Source organism: Uloborus diversus, chromosome 3, assembly GCF_026930045.1.
Source record: "Uloborus diversus isolate 005 chromosome 3, Udiv.v.3.1, whole genome shotgun sequence".
Taxonomy (NCBI): Eukaryota; Metazoa; Arthropoda; class Arachnida; order Araneae; family Uloboridae; genus Uloborus; species Uloborus diversus.
In genome coordinates this window covers 32570016-32587219 of record NC_072733.1, presented here as the reverse complement: position 1 = coordinate 32587219, position 17204 = coordinate 32570016, and the positions used below count along the sequence as shown (strand labels likewise).

The following is a 17204-nucleotide window of genomic DNA, read 5'->3' as shown; positions in this document are numbered from 1 at the left end:
AAAAGATTTCATTTTACATCTATGCGTAATTTAGTACTACAATATAAATTTGTGGAATAAGGGGTCCTTAGACCCCTTAATTTAGTTTAAATGTGTAAATAATACTGTTTGTCAAAAACGTACTCCTTCATGGTCAAAATGGGAAAATTCCGAACAAAGTACAAAAATTCAGCAGTTTTGGCGATTTTCAAAAGTGTTCCAGGAGGTTGCCGAGGTCGAAAACTTGGATTTTGCATCTTGGCCACATCCCATACAAGAAAAAAACATGAAACCTACTACCCCCATTTGATGCTACTCAGGTCCCCCTTTCCAGAACAAGGTTACTGGACTAATAATCGTAACTGTAATCCAAATGTAATTAATCGTAGTTTACTCTTGTAATTGTGTAATCCTGACTTGTTGAAAGTGAAAACTTTTAAGTTGCGATTCTGCAAATGGAGGAGATCAAACTTTTTAGCCACAGCCTCAGGCCCTGCTGTTTAGTGGTCAGGCTGTTTCTAAACTGTTTTTCTTAAAATTTCTATTCTTTATTTTTTTTCTGACCGTTCCCACCTTTAACCATGTATATTTTTCATAGCCATATCAGAGGGTAAAGAACTGAAATTTTTACTTTGTTTCATTTCTGAAGAATAACAGTATCATTTGGAAAAACTACTATGTGATGAAATCACAGACACACAGGTCAGCCTTATACCTTATATCAGAATTACACCTTAGCTAATTGAATCCAAGGCTGTAAATCAACATATTAAATATTTAGAACAACACATACTGAAACTGCAAAATCAATTTTAATGAAAAAATTCAAAATGATTTTAACATCTTTTTTTTTAATCATTTGACTTAAAACGTGATTTGAAACAGAATTTAAATCAAGCTGATTTAAATAATGAAAAGAATAAAACAGGGTATACAGTCAAACCTTGATATCTCGAAACAAAATTTTTCCCCAGCATTTTCTATCAAAACTCCTATGTATTTCCATAGTTATCTCGAAATTTATTTTTTGAAACCCTCGATATGTCGAAATTTTTGCACAGAAGCAAGTTTCAATTGTCGTTTTGCTTTGGCAATTTTTGCAGTAAAATTAGTTCCAGGGACAACTGCTTAATGTTTTTTCATCCCTTTTCTTGGAAAATTTGTGAATAAGGGATTGAAGCAAGATAATAGGAGAGTGTTGGCATGAAGGGGGTGCAGTGTTTTCCCCAGAGTTTAGAATCTTTGTGCATTTCTCTTGAACATGTTGTCCACTTTGAGGAAAGGGGTTCGATTTTTCGTCGGTCAGTTTTCAAGTGAAAACGGAAAATGCGTTCCTCATTTTTATCATTCAGCTTTTTTAACTCCTACAAAATGGGTGCTGAGAACTTTTCAAATTGTTATTCATTTCAAAATCTCATCCTGTGCACTTCCGACAATTAGAAAATTTCAAATCTAGTGAAATATTGAAGGCTGCTTTATTGATCGTAATTTGAAGTGGTCCCATAGTTCTTATATAAATGCATATAGCATATGCATGTGTAAACATGAGTTACTAGAGCATTTTTTTTTAAGACCTTGATAACTTGAAAACTCGATACCTCGAAATTTTTTCCCGTCCCAAGAGATTTGAGATATCGAGGTTGTACTGTATATGTATACATTACATAATTTAAAAAAGAAACTGAATGTGTTGTGCAACTTACCATTTGAGAGATATCATAGCCCCATGGTAGATACAACACTCCAGTGTTGTACTTTTCCCAATGAGAAAAAATAAAGCACAAATGGACACTCCATAGAATAAAAAATACTCTGAGTGGACTGCAGCTGTACTCTCCACATCCAAACACAGAATACATACAAGTAGGCATAAATAAAGCTGCCCAACTATCGAGTCCATGATCCATTAATTCCCCTAGTGGACCAGATGAGTTTGTTCTACGAGCATGCTTCCCATCAATGCCATCTATGAAGAACATATGACTAATTTACCAGGTAATAAATCACCAATAACATTTAAAGAAAAATAACTTCATGGAAAACACCATAATAAGCACTGAAATTGCTTTAAAAAAGACAGCGCAAGGTTTTTTTTTTTTTTTGTAATAGGGTCAGGTGGGGTTGAATGAGTATAAACACAGGTATTTTTGAAATGATTATCAAACTATTCAACTCTGATATCCAACAATGAAAAAACCATAACTGAGTTTTTTCATTTCAACAATACACTTCACATATCCGTAGTTATCATTACTGAAATATTTTTATTGTTTAGTGAAAGAGCTGTTATTTCAAAGTCTTTTTAAACTGATTCTACCCCATGGGATGGGGTGAAATAGGTAGTATCATTTTAAATTAAATTTCACAGTGAAAACATGAATTTATTTATTATTTTTTCACAAAAACATATTAATATAGGGGTAAAATATATTGAACAATATATTCTGTAATTTCACTGCAATCAAACAGGATTCATACTCAACTTTGAAAATAAAGATTCGTAGGAGTTCTTTTTAGTTTTTAAAGACTAGTTTCTTGTTTGAAGATGCATTTTTAAAAAAGTTTTTCCGAAAAAATATATACAACTCTAACATTATTTATTTTTGCTTTCATACAATACATTGAATGCACTAACACAGCAACAAATTCATTTACTGCTTCTTAGACTTGAGTCATTTCGAAATCAAATTCAAATACAGGGATGGGGGGAGGGGGGGTAACCATTGAAATGTGTTTTATTAATGAATAAAAAATAAGCAATAATGATTGAAAATCAGTATTTTCTCAAGAACAAAACTGGTTCTAACAACTTCCTAACCAAAAAAAGGCTTTAAAAAAATACAACTTTAGGCGAAGCTTGTGCTTGACTTTGGCATAGAAACATAAGGTTACTCATACGAGATTGAAATTCAATTTCAATATCAGAAAACTTTTTGAAAAAATTGTACAAATTATTTTAACTTTCAAAATGGATTAAAATTTTGTAGATCATTTTAAAACTTTTGTGTGACTAGGCTGATAAACATTGAAAACTGACAAATTAAGAATTTTCCTTCTAAAAAGTATGAAAATTATAATTCTAGGAAATAGTGGTACTACTGTTTAGCTATTAAGTTGCTCTTTCATCTATTGTATAAAATATGTTCTGTTTACACATGTTATAAGTAATTAATATCTACAAAATTTTAAAATTAATATTTAAAAAAACTGATTTAAATAAAAAAAGTTAGATTTATTTTTTAAATAAAAAAAGTCATAAACCCTGCCAACTACAGATGTTACGCATGTATTAAAACACGTAAAGAAGTTGAAACAAAAATTAATTTCAGCCAGCAATTCCGTACTTAACTTTCTGACATTTGACTCTTAAAGAGCATGAATTTCATTAAAAACATTTCAATTTAATGATTTCAATGAAAATACAAATTAGCTTAATTTCTGTGCCTCTTCACAAGGCATAGTAAGCATCATAAATGCAAAAAATCTTACACCCATGGCAGATGCACAGAGATAGCGATTTTCAAAGTGAATGTGTTAAAGGCACATAAAAGAATTTAAGGAAATTATTTTAGAATTGCATATTAGAACTCTGCAATAAACATATTAATAACAATCGACCTAATTGAAGCAAAAATCAAATTAGACCAGCAATTTAGATTTTAAAATTTTGACTCTCACAAAGGGCACAGAATTTGGCTTGAAAATTTTAATGTTGTGATTATTATAGGAATAAAAAGAAATTTCATTTATTTGCCCTCCAAAAAAGCATAATAAGCATCAAAAATCAGAAAAATTCGAATCTCACACCGGATGCAAAAAGATTGCTTTAATCAAAATGAAAGCGTCAAAAGTCAAAAAACGGTAAATAAAAGAATTTATTAAAGCTAAAAAAAAATGTTTAATGGTACTTTAACAAGCCTACAAGATGTCATATTGTTAGTAATTATCGACATAATCGTCATAAATTTGGAAAACATTTCGTATGTGGGAAAGAAAATAGTCTAATGAAAAAATCGGATTTCTGGTATTAAAAAAGGAAAAAATAGCGGAATTTCGGTAAAATTCGGTATAACCTAATCATTAATCAGTCGAATCAGATTGGCAACAGCAGAATATCTTTAAGGTCATGTAGAATAAAAAAAATGAGTTTGTAAGGAGATAATATCAAAATTCAGGAGTTTTAAAGGCCCTTATTTTCTTTTCTTACAAAGCAAGAGTTTATAAGGAGTTTGAAAGGAGCATACAAACCCTGTTAAAGGTATAATGTCTATGATTATTGAGGATTGCCTGACTTAGTTTCTTGATGTAGTTTTTAGTCTTCAATCTCCATTTTCACATTATTGGGGAAGGTAAAAAAAATTCCCATCAAAGGCAACCTAAAAAAACGTCTTCACTCGCCACCCCTGTTGTTCCCAAGAAAAAAAAAATCTTGGGATGAACAGGAAATATGCACAAACTCAAAAAGGTGGAAGAAAATCAATTGCTTTGGAAGCATAAGCCTGAGGAGAAACACTGAGGGGAGGGGGGGGGGGGTTGCCAAGGAAGATCATTTATTGAAAAGAACGGCACTTTTCAGTTACCTGTGAAACAGAAATGCCATATTTGGTCACTCACAAGCTGGAAGTAGGCAAGATACTTACTAAGTGCTTATGTTTTCAAAAACAAAGCAGAGTTTGAGGTTTATTCGTATTCAAATTAGTGAAAAAAACACAAAATGTGTTGCAAAGCATTTTATTTTATTTATTTATTTATTTATTTTGTTTTGTTTTTATTTGAAATAACTTTCTTGAGAAATGAAACAGTTTGTGTTTAAAATTTCATCTTATCCTAATTGCATTGGATGCTAATGTGCTAAAAGCTATAACAGTTCAACTAAATTGATGTTTAATGAAGAGTTTCTATTTAATAACTATTTTTATGCAACAAATTCAAAAACCTAAATCTTAATTTTTAGTGCAGTCGCCATATTTGGTCACTTAAAAGAAGATGGAAGTAGATAGGATTCTTTAAGTGCCTGTTTCCAAAAACAGAATTGGATGTCTATTGCAATACAATGGAAACTATTGAACATCCCCCCAAAATGGGTCGTATTTCTCCACCCCCCCCCCCAGACCCTTGATTATTAGCTGTTTTTTGAAAACATTTTTTTTTCCTTGAAATTTTATCTTCAGAATACTGTTTTATCCTTATTGCTTTGGATACTAATGTGCTAAAAACTAACTATTTTCTCTAAATTAGCACTTTGAGGATATAAAAACATTTATAAATACTTTTATGTAACAAATTCAAAAGCCTATTATGTTAAATTTTTCGCGTGGTCGCCATGTTTGGTCATTCGCGAGATGGAAGTAGACAAGACTATTAATTGCCTAAGTTTCCAAAAACAGAATTAGGTGCTTATCTCAACGCAAACTATTGATTGCCAGAATTTTTTTTTTAATTAGTTATTTTTTGGAAAAGTAAAATTTTATTAGCAATTGTGTTTGATCCTCACTGCTTCAGAGGCTTTACAATAAACTAAAATTATTTCATCTAAAATGCAGTTTCCTGCCAACTTCTCATTAGTTTGCTTATCTATTCATTTTGAAAAAAATTTTAAAACCTATCTTAAATGTTTTAAAATGTATGTTTATAGCTTTTAAAATGTACTCTGTAAAATTCTAATTACTGTTTTTTTTATTTTAATGATAGTACCCCCCCCCCCCCCCCCCGTTTTTCACTTCAAAATTCGGTGACGATGGTGGCCAGTAGGTTTTTTTGGGTCTAGTGGCCACTGGCCACTTGGACATTTTCTGAGTCTAGCACCCAATCTCCTGTAGATATTGTACTTGTAGTCGGGGGGCTACGGGGGAATAAACTGCAAATTGTGATAAAATTATGAAACTCGGCATGCTTGTAGACATTGTATAAATAAAAATTTTAGGAAGGGGAGGCATTCCAAAATCCCCGGCGGCCATTTTTGGTCCAAAACCAAAAACGGCGATTCTTTTTAAATTTTCGTTATTATAATTTTTTAAATCATTGGTTGTGTCATTCCATAGGTGTTTATTACATTTTTTTACTATTTAAAGCTCCAAAAAATGTCTATTTTCAGAAATATTCACAAAAAGTGGTTTTTAAAAAAAATCGATATTTTTAAATTGTGAGTTCCCTGAAGTGAATTCCCCCCCCCCCCAATAACAGAAATACAGGTTTCTTAATTTAAAGATACATTACATTAGTGTTATATCAAAGTAGGGTTCCAGTTATCCGAACTCTATAATTGCCCGAACTGTCCAATTATCCGGCCATGATATCCCTGGTTTTAAATGATTGAGCACGCATAATTGAAACTATTTGCGAAGGGTATAATAGAATAAGAACTTGAAGAAAAAAGGGAGAAATCAATTTCATTACTATTCTAATAACATAATTCTAATAGAAAGAAATTTAAAGTTGAATTTTAAATTTCTGTTTATTATTATTATTATTACTATTGTTGCTGTTGTTAATTCTCCTTCACCCAATTGATCATCAGTAAGCTTTTTCTCATTTTATATTTAAAAAAAACATATATATAAACAAATTCAAGTTTTGGAGCACTGTATTAAAGCTGGTGCTTTTAAAATTAAAGTTTATTAAATCATAGGTTTCATCCAACTTTAGTATCTTTACTGAAACTTTGAAGGAGTTGATTTTGTTTGTGTGTGTGTGGTTTTTTTCCTTTTATTGCTATAAGCTATACATATACTTTGGTAACTATACTGGATGGTTACCAGGTTTTGCTCAAAATCTTTTTCTTTAACCCACAAACCTTCCAGACGTACACAAAGCCTTTGAAAAAGGAACGTTTGTTGTAAAAAAGACAATGTGTTTTCTTTAATTGGATCGGACCATGCTAAGCAAAACAATGCGATAGTGAAAGGAGATGGTGGGGCTATTGGTTTTTCCCAGATCCAACTGCGTTAACCGTTTAACCGCCGAACTATTGACGGATGATCAAATTTGAGTAATTTTTTGAAATTATATCTATTTATGTCTAGTAAATATAGAAATAAAATAAAATTTCCAGAAAAATTTTTTTTACTATGTTTTTCAGTGTGTTCCATTTTTGGAACATTGGCGCTTTGCATGAAGTTTTTTTTTCAGAGAATTTTTTTAAACTAAGAGGTTTTGAATGCGGTTTTTATCTTAGCATACTTTATAAATTAATATTTTAAACTAATAAATTAATACTTTAAAAATAATATTTTAAATTGCATTTATGTACATATCAGAATTCAGAAAATCCAATACAGAAATATCTAATGCCCATCATATGAAAGGAAGAATTGCATTCCTTCATTGTATCTCTTGATAAGATGAGGTTGTGGCACATTTATCTTGCATTTCTGCGCATTTGAGTAACATTTTACAGATGCAAGTGGCTCATGTGTATAAAAATTAGATGCTAATGTAACCACTGCATTATCATTCCAGCTGCACAGGTACACTGATCCATCAGATCGATAATCAAAATTTCCTCGATCTTCTTTAGAAAGGGCTTTTTTAGATTTCAGTGGACAATGGCCAGTTCGGTTTTCACGAATTGTTCCTGTTGCTCGTAAACCTTTTTTGATAGCTGAGAAATTAAGTCATATGATGTAAAAAAGTTATCAAAGTATACTTCATGCTTAGACGTGTCAGTCAAAACTGATAATAGATCATTTACAACTCCTGGATCCTAATTGCACATCAGGGGATCCTTCTTTTTTGCCTGAATAAATCTCCATCGAATATGGGTATCCACTTGAAGAGCACAACATCCAAATTTTGAAGCCGAATCTTATTGGTTTTCATCTAATAAACATTTTACATGAATGCCGACCGTAGTAGGGAACCATAGATTCATCTATGCTCAATTTTTCATGAAATACACCAAATTGTTGAAGGTTTTTACACAATTCTTCGTAAATAAGGTATACTTTTCTTAGTTTGCCATTTTGTTTTAATTCATGGTTGTCCATCAAATGAAAGTTGTTTTTTATTTTTCGAAAACGATTTTGAGGCATAACTGTTGGTACAATTGGCACAGATGTATCTTCTGCACTGCTCCAATACATATCTTCAGAAGGAACAGAATGGTACCCACTCAATAGCAGCAAACCAAAAAATTGTAGGATTTCATCTCTGTCAACATCTATTCTTCCTCAGTGATATTGCCTGGTTCATCAGGGGGTAATTGGCATATATCTACATCTGACAAATCCGAATCTGACAATGTCTCTAAATAAGCCACAGCTTGTTCTACAGTAAGAAATCTTATAGACACTTTTTAACATTTTTGAACAGTTGGTATACATCAAACAGAATTTCGTTTCGCTCGAAAACAAAGCAAGCAAATTATTGAACTGCATTTAAAATATGAAGAATAAAACGCTCACTAATATTATTCTTTATTATCACGTAACAATGTAGCTTTCCGAGCAGGTGTGGATTCGTCGCCATATAGTCCGTCAAACATAAGACTGTTATTATTTTCTTTGCTAACGAAACGTCATATCCTTTCAAAATATAAACTTACTTGGTTTTGCCAACATCTACATCAGAGTACATTCAAAATTAGAAAAAAAAAAGAAACATATTACAAAAAATGAAATTTCCCCTTTGAAGTCGAACGATTTACTTCTTGGAAATTTGACTCCCTAAAACGCCAATGTTCCAAAATTGGAACATGCTATTTTGAAGGGGTACACCTTTCGGAAATATCATTGTACATTTCTATAAGCATTTTAAAATCATACATTGAAGTATTTTTCACAACTATAATAAATATCATCACGTTTTCTGAAAAAGCCAATTTTTGGTAAATTTTATAAGAAAAAGTTGCAAAAAGCTAAAAAAACACTCATCTTTGAAAAATCGCAATAAATAATTTAAAACATATGAACAATCAAGCAGGAAATCAAAAAATACTTTGAAATAAGACTAAACTGTGTTAAAAAAACTTGTTTATTTTAACGTTATTTCTTGGGAAAATTTTCACTTAAATATGATGTTCCATTTTTGGAACATTGGCGGGTAAACGGTAAGAAGATGGATGTTGGCTGGTCTTCAAAATATCGATTTAATTACACAGTTTGAAAAAGTTACCTTTGCTGATTTAAAGAAACGCTGTATATGCACGATGAAGAAATGTTAAGTTTCCAAAGCATGTTTTCAAGAAAGGTCTTGGAAAGAAATAGCTAAACATGAGAATCCATTTTTAGAGTCATCGAAAGAATTGTTCTCATTGGAGACGAATGTAGCAGTAGACGAAGAATATGTGGAGCAACTGATGAAGATTGGGCAAGTTGAGGAAAAAAAACAGTGCAACAAATTTATAGAGAAAAGAGCTGTGACTCAAAAGTCACTTAATGTTCACGGGTAGAAAAACAATAACTTTTTAGCATTTCATTTTTCCAGAAAAATCAGTAAGTCTGCTCTTTTACTGAAAAGATTAAAATCCGATACAGATTCGTTTTCAAAGCTTTTCATTATTTGCAATTCCGTAAATTTCAACCTAGTAGAATTTCTCCTCTATGAAAATCAACCTCACCCTCCATCGATTTCAATAAATGGAGCTCTTTGAACGGGAAATAAGTCTGGTCAATAACATTCCTGCTCAATGAGTTAAATTATAGTATTCCTACTGATGAAAACAACTCGAGAGAAGAAGAAAACGAGTTAAGATGGGATGAGGAAGATGCAAATGATGAACGCTAATTTTAAAATAAGTGCGATGGAGATACATTGTGACGCCATTGTCTATTGATGGTTCTTTCATCGTTCATATAAAACGACCTAGGACAGAAAATTTTTCGGTGGAGTACTGCATTCTTTTCGGGATACAACAAGTAAGACATATAAGAGGAATAAGAGAAAGATATCATTTTAGAGAAAATGGTTTGCTTTCTATAAGAACTGGTTCAGTTTCTACGAAATGTAGATAAGACAGAATTGTTTTCCATGATTGCACTAGCTATATGATCTAATGTTTGCTCTTAATGATGTGACGGTGATTTTCATCGAATAAGACATCTCTAGTGCCATAAAATCACGAGGAAGCTAATTTCTGGATCTTCGTTCATGTTTTGCATGCTGCAATAAGAGGACACATGAGCATATTCGTTGGAACTGTTGACAATGATGCTTCCATCAGCTGTACAAAAAGGGGATAAAGAAGATTTTGGAGCTGGAAAACACTTTCGACTTATACTAGTCCAAGACTTAGCGTACAAATTCGGTCAGCAAAAATCAATTGTTCTAAGAGAATTCCACTCATTCTCAGCGAAACTCTCATGGTTACCTCTTTTCTTGCAGGTCGGAAAAAAGTGACAATGTGGAATGATGAAAAGACTATCCTGATGTTATTGGTGTATTTTCATGTATATATCTTAACCTAAAAAAAATGCACTCCTAATTAAAATTTTCAAATATCTTAGCGATTCCTTAATCTTTGCTACTACTCATCTGCATGCAACTTGCCGTCCGTAAATGAAGCTGGAAACTGTTTTTCCACCTGCGAACAATGATCAATGAATAACTTACCATCACCCACAGCTGAAGCCCTAAGGCAAGTTATTTAGTGCTTATCAAGGTGGTCACTAGTGGGACAGTATGTCTAAAAATTTAGTTAAGTTTGAAGTTTTTAGTTATGTTTTCAGCAAGAACTTGAAACTGAAGTTTCAAGTTCTTGCTGAAAGCAAATTTACGTTATGCAAGTGTTAAAAAAAAAAATTAAAAAAAAAAAAAAACTGCTCTCAAATAACTTTTGGGTGCTTCAAAAATGGGCTTATCAAAACATCTATGTGTAAATGCTGCAATGGAAAATGTTATGTACTTGTGTAAATTACTTGTAAATTCAAACGTTTTAAATTGCCTTCTATATAATCGTTGTATGCATCACTTAATCAGATGTATTACAATTTAGTTGTACACTGCTTGACAATTGCTAGGGAACAATTACATTTTTTGGAATACTTAGGAATAGATAATGATTAAAGAAACAGAACGAAATATATAGTTAGTAGGGAGGATGTGCCTTTATTATGAGTACAAAATAATACAGATATTACTGCATTAAAGAAGTAAAAACTTAAAAATAAAAAAATAATCCTACTTAGATGATTTTCATACAACACCAAAAAAATGATCTAGGTCAGAATGATGGAGACATGAGTACCTTAATATGATGTATGATTACCAGGGACACTGATGCACAATTAACATCTGTTTTCCATACTCCCCATTAATTATTGAGGAGTTCTTGGGGGATGTTTTCCCCACTCCTCTCTCAATGCGGATTTGAGTTCTTGTACTGTTCTAGGAGGGACAGCTCTTCGCGCAACACGTCTGCCAAGAGCATCCCAGGCAAGTTCAGTTGGATTTAAGTCGGGAAAGTAAGTAGGCCACTGCATATAGAGAATGTTTTCATTTTGCAGTGTGTCCGACACTTCAATGCTCCAGTGTGGTTGTGTATCGTCGTCCTTAAAGAGAAAATCTGGACAGACAGTTTCCCTAAAATGACGAACATGGTTCAGCATAACATCTCTGCAATACATTCGCGACGTATTGTTTTCTTATTCAAAAATGTGAAGCTGTGTTCTGCCATTGTGCATGATGCCTGCCCACACCATGACGCCTGGGCCGTACCGATCACGTTCGCAAACAAATTTTTGTGCATAACGTGTTCCATGCTCTCTCCACAGTAGTTGGTGACCAGAATCACTTGTCACACTGAAACGAGATTCGTCAGAGAACATCACTTTAGACCAACTTTGATGATCCCACCAACATGTTCCTTAGACCAGTGTTACCTCCCTCAACGATCGCGTAGTTGAACTTGGATGCAACGTAGGGGCTTCCGTGCATACAAACCGACATTATTTAGTCGCCGTAAGATTATTCTTGCAGAAACATGCGTACCGGCAGCGGTTGTTAGATTTGCAGCTATCTGTCCAAGAGTGAAATTTCTGTTTCTTTTTGCTACGAGGGCTACATAGCGATCCTCTGAAGGTGTGGTGCTCCTACCACGACCCCCGGCATGCTTTTGCAAAACATTTCCACCTTCAGCGGCCGTCTTTAATCGGGAGATGGCACTTTTTGACACACCCATTGCAGCAGCCACAGTGGTGACACTTTGACCTGCTTCCAGTTGTCCAACCGCTCGTCCACGATCGTAGGTACTCAAATGATGTCTTGCTGACATTTTACTCCTAAGTATTTCAAGAACCAAACAGAATTTCAGAGAAAAACCTTTTTTAACATCCAGCAATATTTTTGTTGAAAACCAAACAGCGTGAATTTTCGTACGAATTTTGAGCGTGTATGCACTGTCTTTTATACAGATAACGAGTCTTGGTCTACCACGCCATCTGAACTTGAATTTATTTCCATTGGCCAGGTGGTTGAGGTACAAATTTGCATAAATCATTTGTTCCTTAGCAATTGTCAAGCAGTGTAGTTTTTGTAACAGTGAATTATATTTCAATAAATAACTTTATTAATAGTAAAAATATTGCTAGCTTAATTAACATAGCACTAAACTTTTTATTGTAGAAATTAAATATTTCTTCCTCTTACATCGTTTAAAACATAGAACAAACGCCTTAAATCGTCTAATGAGAAAAAACTTGAAACTTGTTTTAAAGCGTTTAATAATAATAAAGATTGGAGTTCTGTAAAAACAACGTCCGTGCCCTCTCCCCTTTATTTCAAGTGCATATATGACTGGTAAAACTGCAGAATGTGAGTGAAACTTCCAAAAAATTGCGTACTTCATTTCCAAGTGTTTGAAGTTTTTTTTTTTTTTTTCACTGATAATGAAAATTGATTTCCTTTCAACTAATCAAAGTGCTGTATTTATTCTTAAACAACAATTCAAATGCTTGTTTCAAGTTTTGAAAAATTACTAGCTTTGTTTATAGATTTTAATTTCTAGTTTTATTCTTAGTTTTGTAATCAATTTTTAATAGTAAACTTGAAAACATAGGTTCGGATTTTCTGATGTTTCGGATTTCTAGGGTTCGGATTATTGGGTTCTACTGTAAATTAATTGATTTTCCTTAACACAGTGTTTTAAAATGCATGAAAAAACATTTCTCAAACGACCCCTCAAGAAATGTTAAAGACTTGATTAGTTAAAGTTTTGTTTAAAAAAATCAAGTTTTTAAAATTAATTTTAAAATTAGGAGGTTTAGAGACATTTTGATGACTTTTTACGCTTTAGTAAGCATAATAGAACTCCCAAAAGAAGATACAGTGGGTATTTTTCAAAAAATAAAAAAGAAAAGTAGTTTTGGATTTTTGACCAAAAATGGCTGCCAGGGGGGGGGGGTTGGGGGGATTTTAATTGCCTAGCCTTCCAAAAATGTTTGTTAGTACATTGTCTACATGCATGCCAAGTTTCATGATTTTATCACAAAATGCAGTTTCCGGCTATTTTTTCTACCATAGCCCCTCCCTCTACTATTGTACATAAGCTTAATGGAATGAAATTTTAATCAGACTCGTTTTCAATTTATTTAGTCAGCTCTGGCTTTGTCTAGTTGTTGTACGGCATGACTTGTATTAGGTGGTAGGCAAATGATAATTTCATTATTGACAGCATGCTTTACAGTTTCATATGTCAGATGGTTTTTGTATGTCGTTTCAGATGCCTTGTGAGCAGTTTGATCTTTCAAAGACTAGAAAATCACCCATCAAGATATGACAGGAACAAAGCAATTGCCTGTTTGGTGATATTTTGCTAGTTGAAACTTTAACCCTAACTCCAGTGAATTAACCCTAAACTCCAGAAGATAGCATTCATTGTTGACCACTTTTTCGTTTCTTCATTCCCTTGAATCAGTCTTACAAGAGTAAAACAGTTAAGTCCAGTTCAGCTTTGTCACAATTAAGCCTTTCCCTGCATTTTAAACATATTATCAAATTATCATGCCGTGGCCCGAGTTTCCTTGTTGATGATGTCAGGAGCGTTACTCGATCATTGGCTATTATATATATGAGGATTGTGTCTTCCATCCGACCAGATTTAGTGCAACCATAAGTAACTTCATAACATAAAGATTTCTGAATGTAAAACTTACGATAAAGTGAACAACTTACTTCAGAGAAAACCTTTTAATGAGAAAAAATGTTAATTCTACAGCATGTGACATTAAGCCTAATAATATACCCATTCCACCCCACCTAAATTTTTTAAACATATTTCTTAAAATGTACGGAATTTTTCTTTTCTGATTTTTTTCAGTTGATAAAGGAGACTTCCTTAAGTGAAAATAACAGCAATAGAATGCAATATAAATTCAAACAAAATCCTGAAAACAAAGTTTTAGAGACATCAGTTAGTTTTGATTTTTAAAATGTAACTTTCAAGAAGTTGTTGACTGTTTTCAGTCTAACTGTTTCCACTCAGTTTTTTCTTGAACCATGGGTGCCCACCCAGGGAGGGTCAGAGGGCGTCATTGAAATTTTTATGTGGAGGGGGAGGTGTTTTGAGGGGTAATTTTCACATTTTTGGAGGGGAGGGGTCTTTGCAATATTTAGGGGGTGCACCCTTGATCTTACGGGGGTTGGTAACCCTGCTTGAACCAAAATAAAGTTAAACTAATGCAAATAACATGAATCTTTATTTTTTTTTAAATTGCTTTTTTTTCTGTAACTCAAAGATTAATAAACTACCCATTCCACCCCACCTGACCCTACAATGTTGAATATAATATTCAACTAAAAACCGCATTCGCAATACTTCCACCACCACCATCATTAAATATCACAAATTATTTTTCTCCTTTCCTTCACAGTATTAAAAAAATAATAATAATCTTTCTCTTAACGACACTATTTCAGTACTAAAACAGAACAGATTTTTATTGTTTTATACAGCAGGTAAAAACATCATTACTGTCAGCCATTAAACAAAAGTAAAATATACACATTTTGCATTCTTATTTACCTCTGAATCTTAGCTATCATTTTACTTAAAAAATAGTGATTATTGCGTTCATTTAATGAATTTGAATTTTACTCTCTGCATCATAATAACTTGTTCAAAATCTCATATAAGTGACTTCAATTAATAAAATTGATTGTCCTTTCTCCAGCTTAATAAAAAATAAGATGAAAACTATTTACATACATGATTGATGTAAAGTTTACTTAAATTTAAGCAAGCAAAATAATTGATCTTATTTACTTTTTTAAAAAATGTCTTACCTAAAGTATGAGCGAGAAAATGATTAATAGCACAAAGTAACCAAAGCCATTGAGGAATAGGTGACCAATCTAAATATAAATCACTGGAAGCACAAAAATGATAGTCATATACAGCAAGAAGAATGGCATTCATTAATGTAAGAAGAAATCCTGTAAATGTCAAGACATTAGGAGCAAGCCATGTAGGAACTAACTGAAAAATAAAAATACACATGTTAGGAATTAAGTATGGAGGTGAAGGGGAAGGGACGAAGATATCTTTAACATAATTCAAATAAAAGGTATAAATATATATGGGGCCACTTCAGTTTTTGAATGACACAGAATTTATATTTCACAAAGTTTGAACATCAATATTTATTGATTCTTTTTTGCCAGTGTAGAAGTTCTACCAACACACAAACTCAAAACAAAGTAATGTGCTAATTAAAACAGAAATTTATGTAGTTATGGCAAAAAAAAGTGTCATATTGCAGACTCTACACATAAAAATACATTTTAAAGTTGATTAAAATTGAACTCCCTTGCCTCTGAATCTAGTAATTCTATGCTATCAAACTTTCGTTTTATTAAACACTGGTACACTACAGATGATAAGAAGGCAACTATTTCATTTTTTAATTGAAAAAATAAATTTTAGAAAAAAAAAACTGTATGTACGCCGAAAAATGCTTAATGACACAAAGGGTGAGTCGCCGGGAGTTGACCATAAGCCAGTAATTGACGGCTCGAGCACTAAAATGTATAAAACAAGAATAAGTAAGTAGATACTTTTAATCTGATTGCTAGGACTAATTTTTAGCGTCCCATGAAATGTTTGGTTATTATTTATAGTCAGAGCTGCCAACTGCTATGAAAAAATCATAGTTTCTACGAAATACAGCATTGAACTACGACGCTACAAAAACACGTCCAAAAATTATGATTTTCTTTTTTTTTTTATAACCCTAAAAAAATTTCCAGCAATACAAATAGTGCCCACATAAGTTATCATTTAGTTAATAATGCTTTTGTGCTAACTAATGTTCCAAATTTTTGCTTAAAAATAAACAAAAAGAATTTATCATACTAAAAATAATTAAAAATTAAATATTTTTTTCAAAATTAACTGGAACTTGTCCTAGTGTGTATTTATCATGAAAACCCAAAAGTAACCATTCTATCAATTATACCCCTCCCCCCTCCTCCTTTTAACAGAAAGTAAGATCATTCTATAATCCAGTATATTCTCGTAATTTTTACCAAACATCTTTATTTGCCACTCCCTCCAGAAAAAAAAATACGCACACATACGCACAAAACATTTTCAGCTCTGTTGAACGAGCGTTAACATAAATTTTAAAATTAGGTTTGTTCATAGAGTAAAAATTTACAACAGACTGAAAAATCTAAAATTTCCTAATGTGGTAGAACATACTTTTCATAGTAACAATTGAAAATAAATAAATAAATATGTATATATATATATATATATATATATATATATATATATATATATATATATATATATATATATATATACACATACATATACATATATATATACATACATACATATATATATATATATATATATATATATATATATATATATACACATACATATACATATATATATACATACATACATATATATATATATATATATACATATATATATATATATATATATATATATATATATATATATATATATATATATATATATAAATGATTAGTTATCTTTTTCAATACATTGAAACCCAAAATTTGGTTTTAAAAACTTCCTAATACAATTTCAGGATCAAAAGAACAACTTGCAGCTGCCTCGTTTAATTATGAAATTCCGAACATTTTAACAGGCTGTAAAGCCTAAACCATTGGAGATTTACCATGAATATGTTTTACACTTTCTTAAATACATAAAAAAGTAACCATGCCAAGTTTCAATACAATTCGAGACAGCGATTTTATGCCCTAGCCATTTTTTGATTGACAAGCCATTTTTTAATTGACTTTTGCATTTTTTC

The 17204-nt window shown here is 31.9% G+C and overlaps 1 protein-coding gene across 1 annotated transcript in view; it reads right to left on the bottom strand.

Annotated features, from left to right (window-relative positions):
• LOC129218324 (ethanolaminephosphotransferase 1-like) overlaps positions 1-17204 on the bottom strand; it is an 83732-nt gene that overhangs the window by 40751 nt on the left and 25777 nt on the right. Inside the window, exons 3-4 of the mRNA XM_054852560.1 lie at positions 15196-15388; positions 1683-1945 (exon numbers count right to left, since the gene is read on the bottom strand). Coding sequence (XP_054708535.1) covers positions 1683-1945; positions 15196-15388 — 456 coding nt within the window. The remainder of the gene's footprint in view (positions 1-1682; positions 1946-15195; positions 15389-17204) is intronic.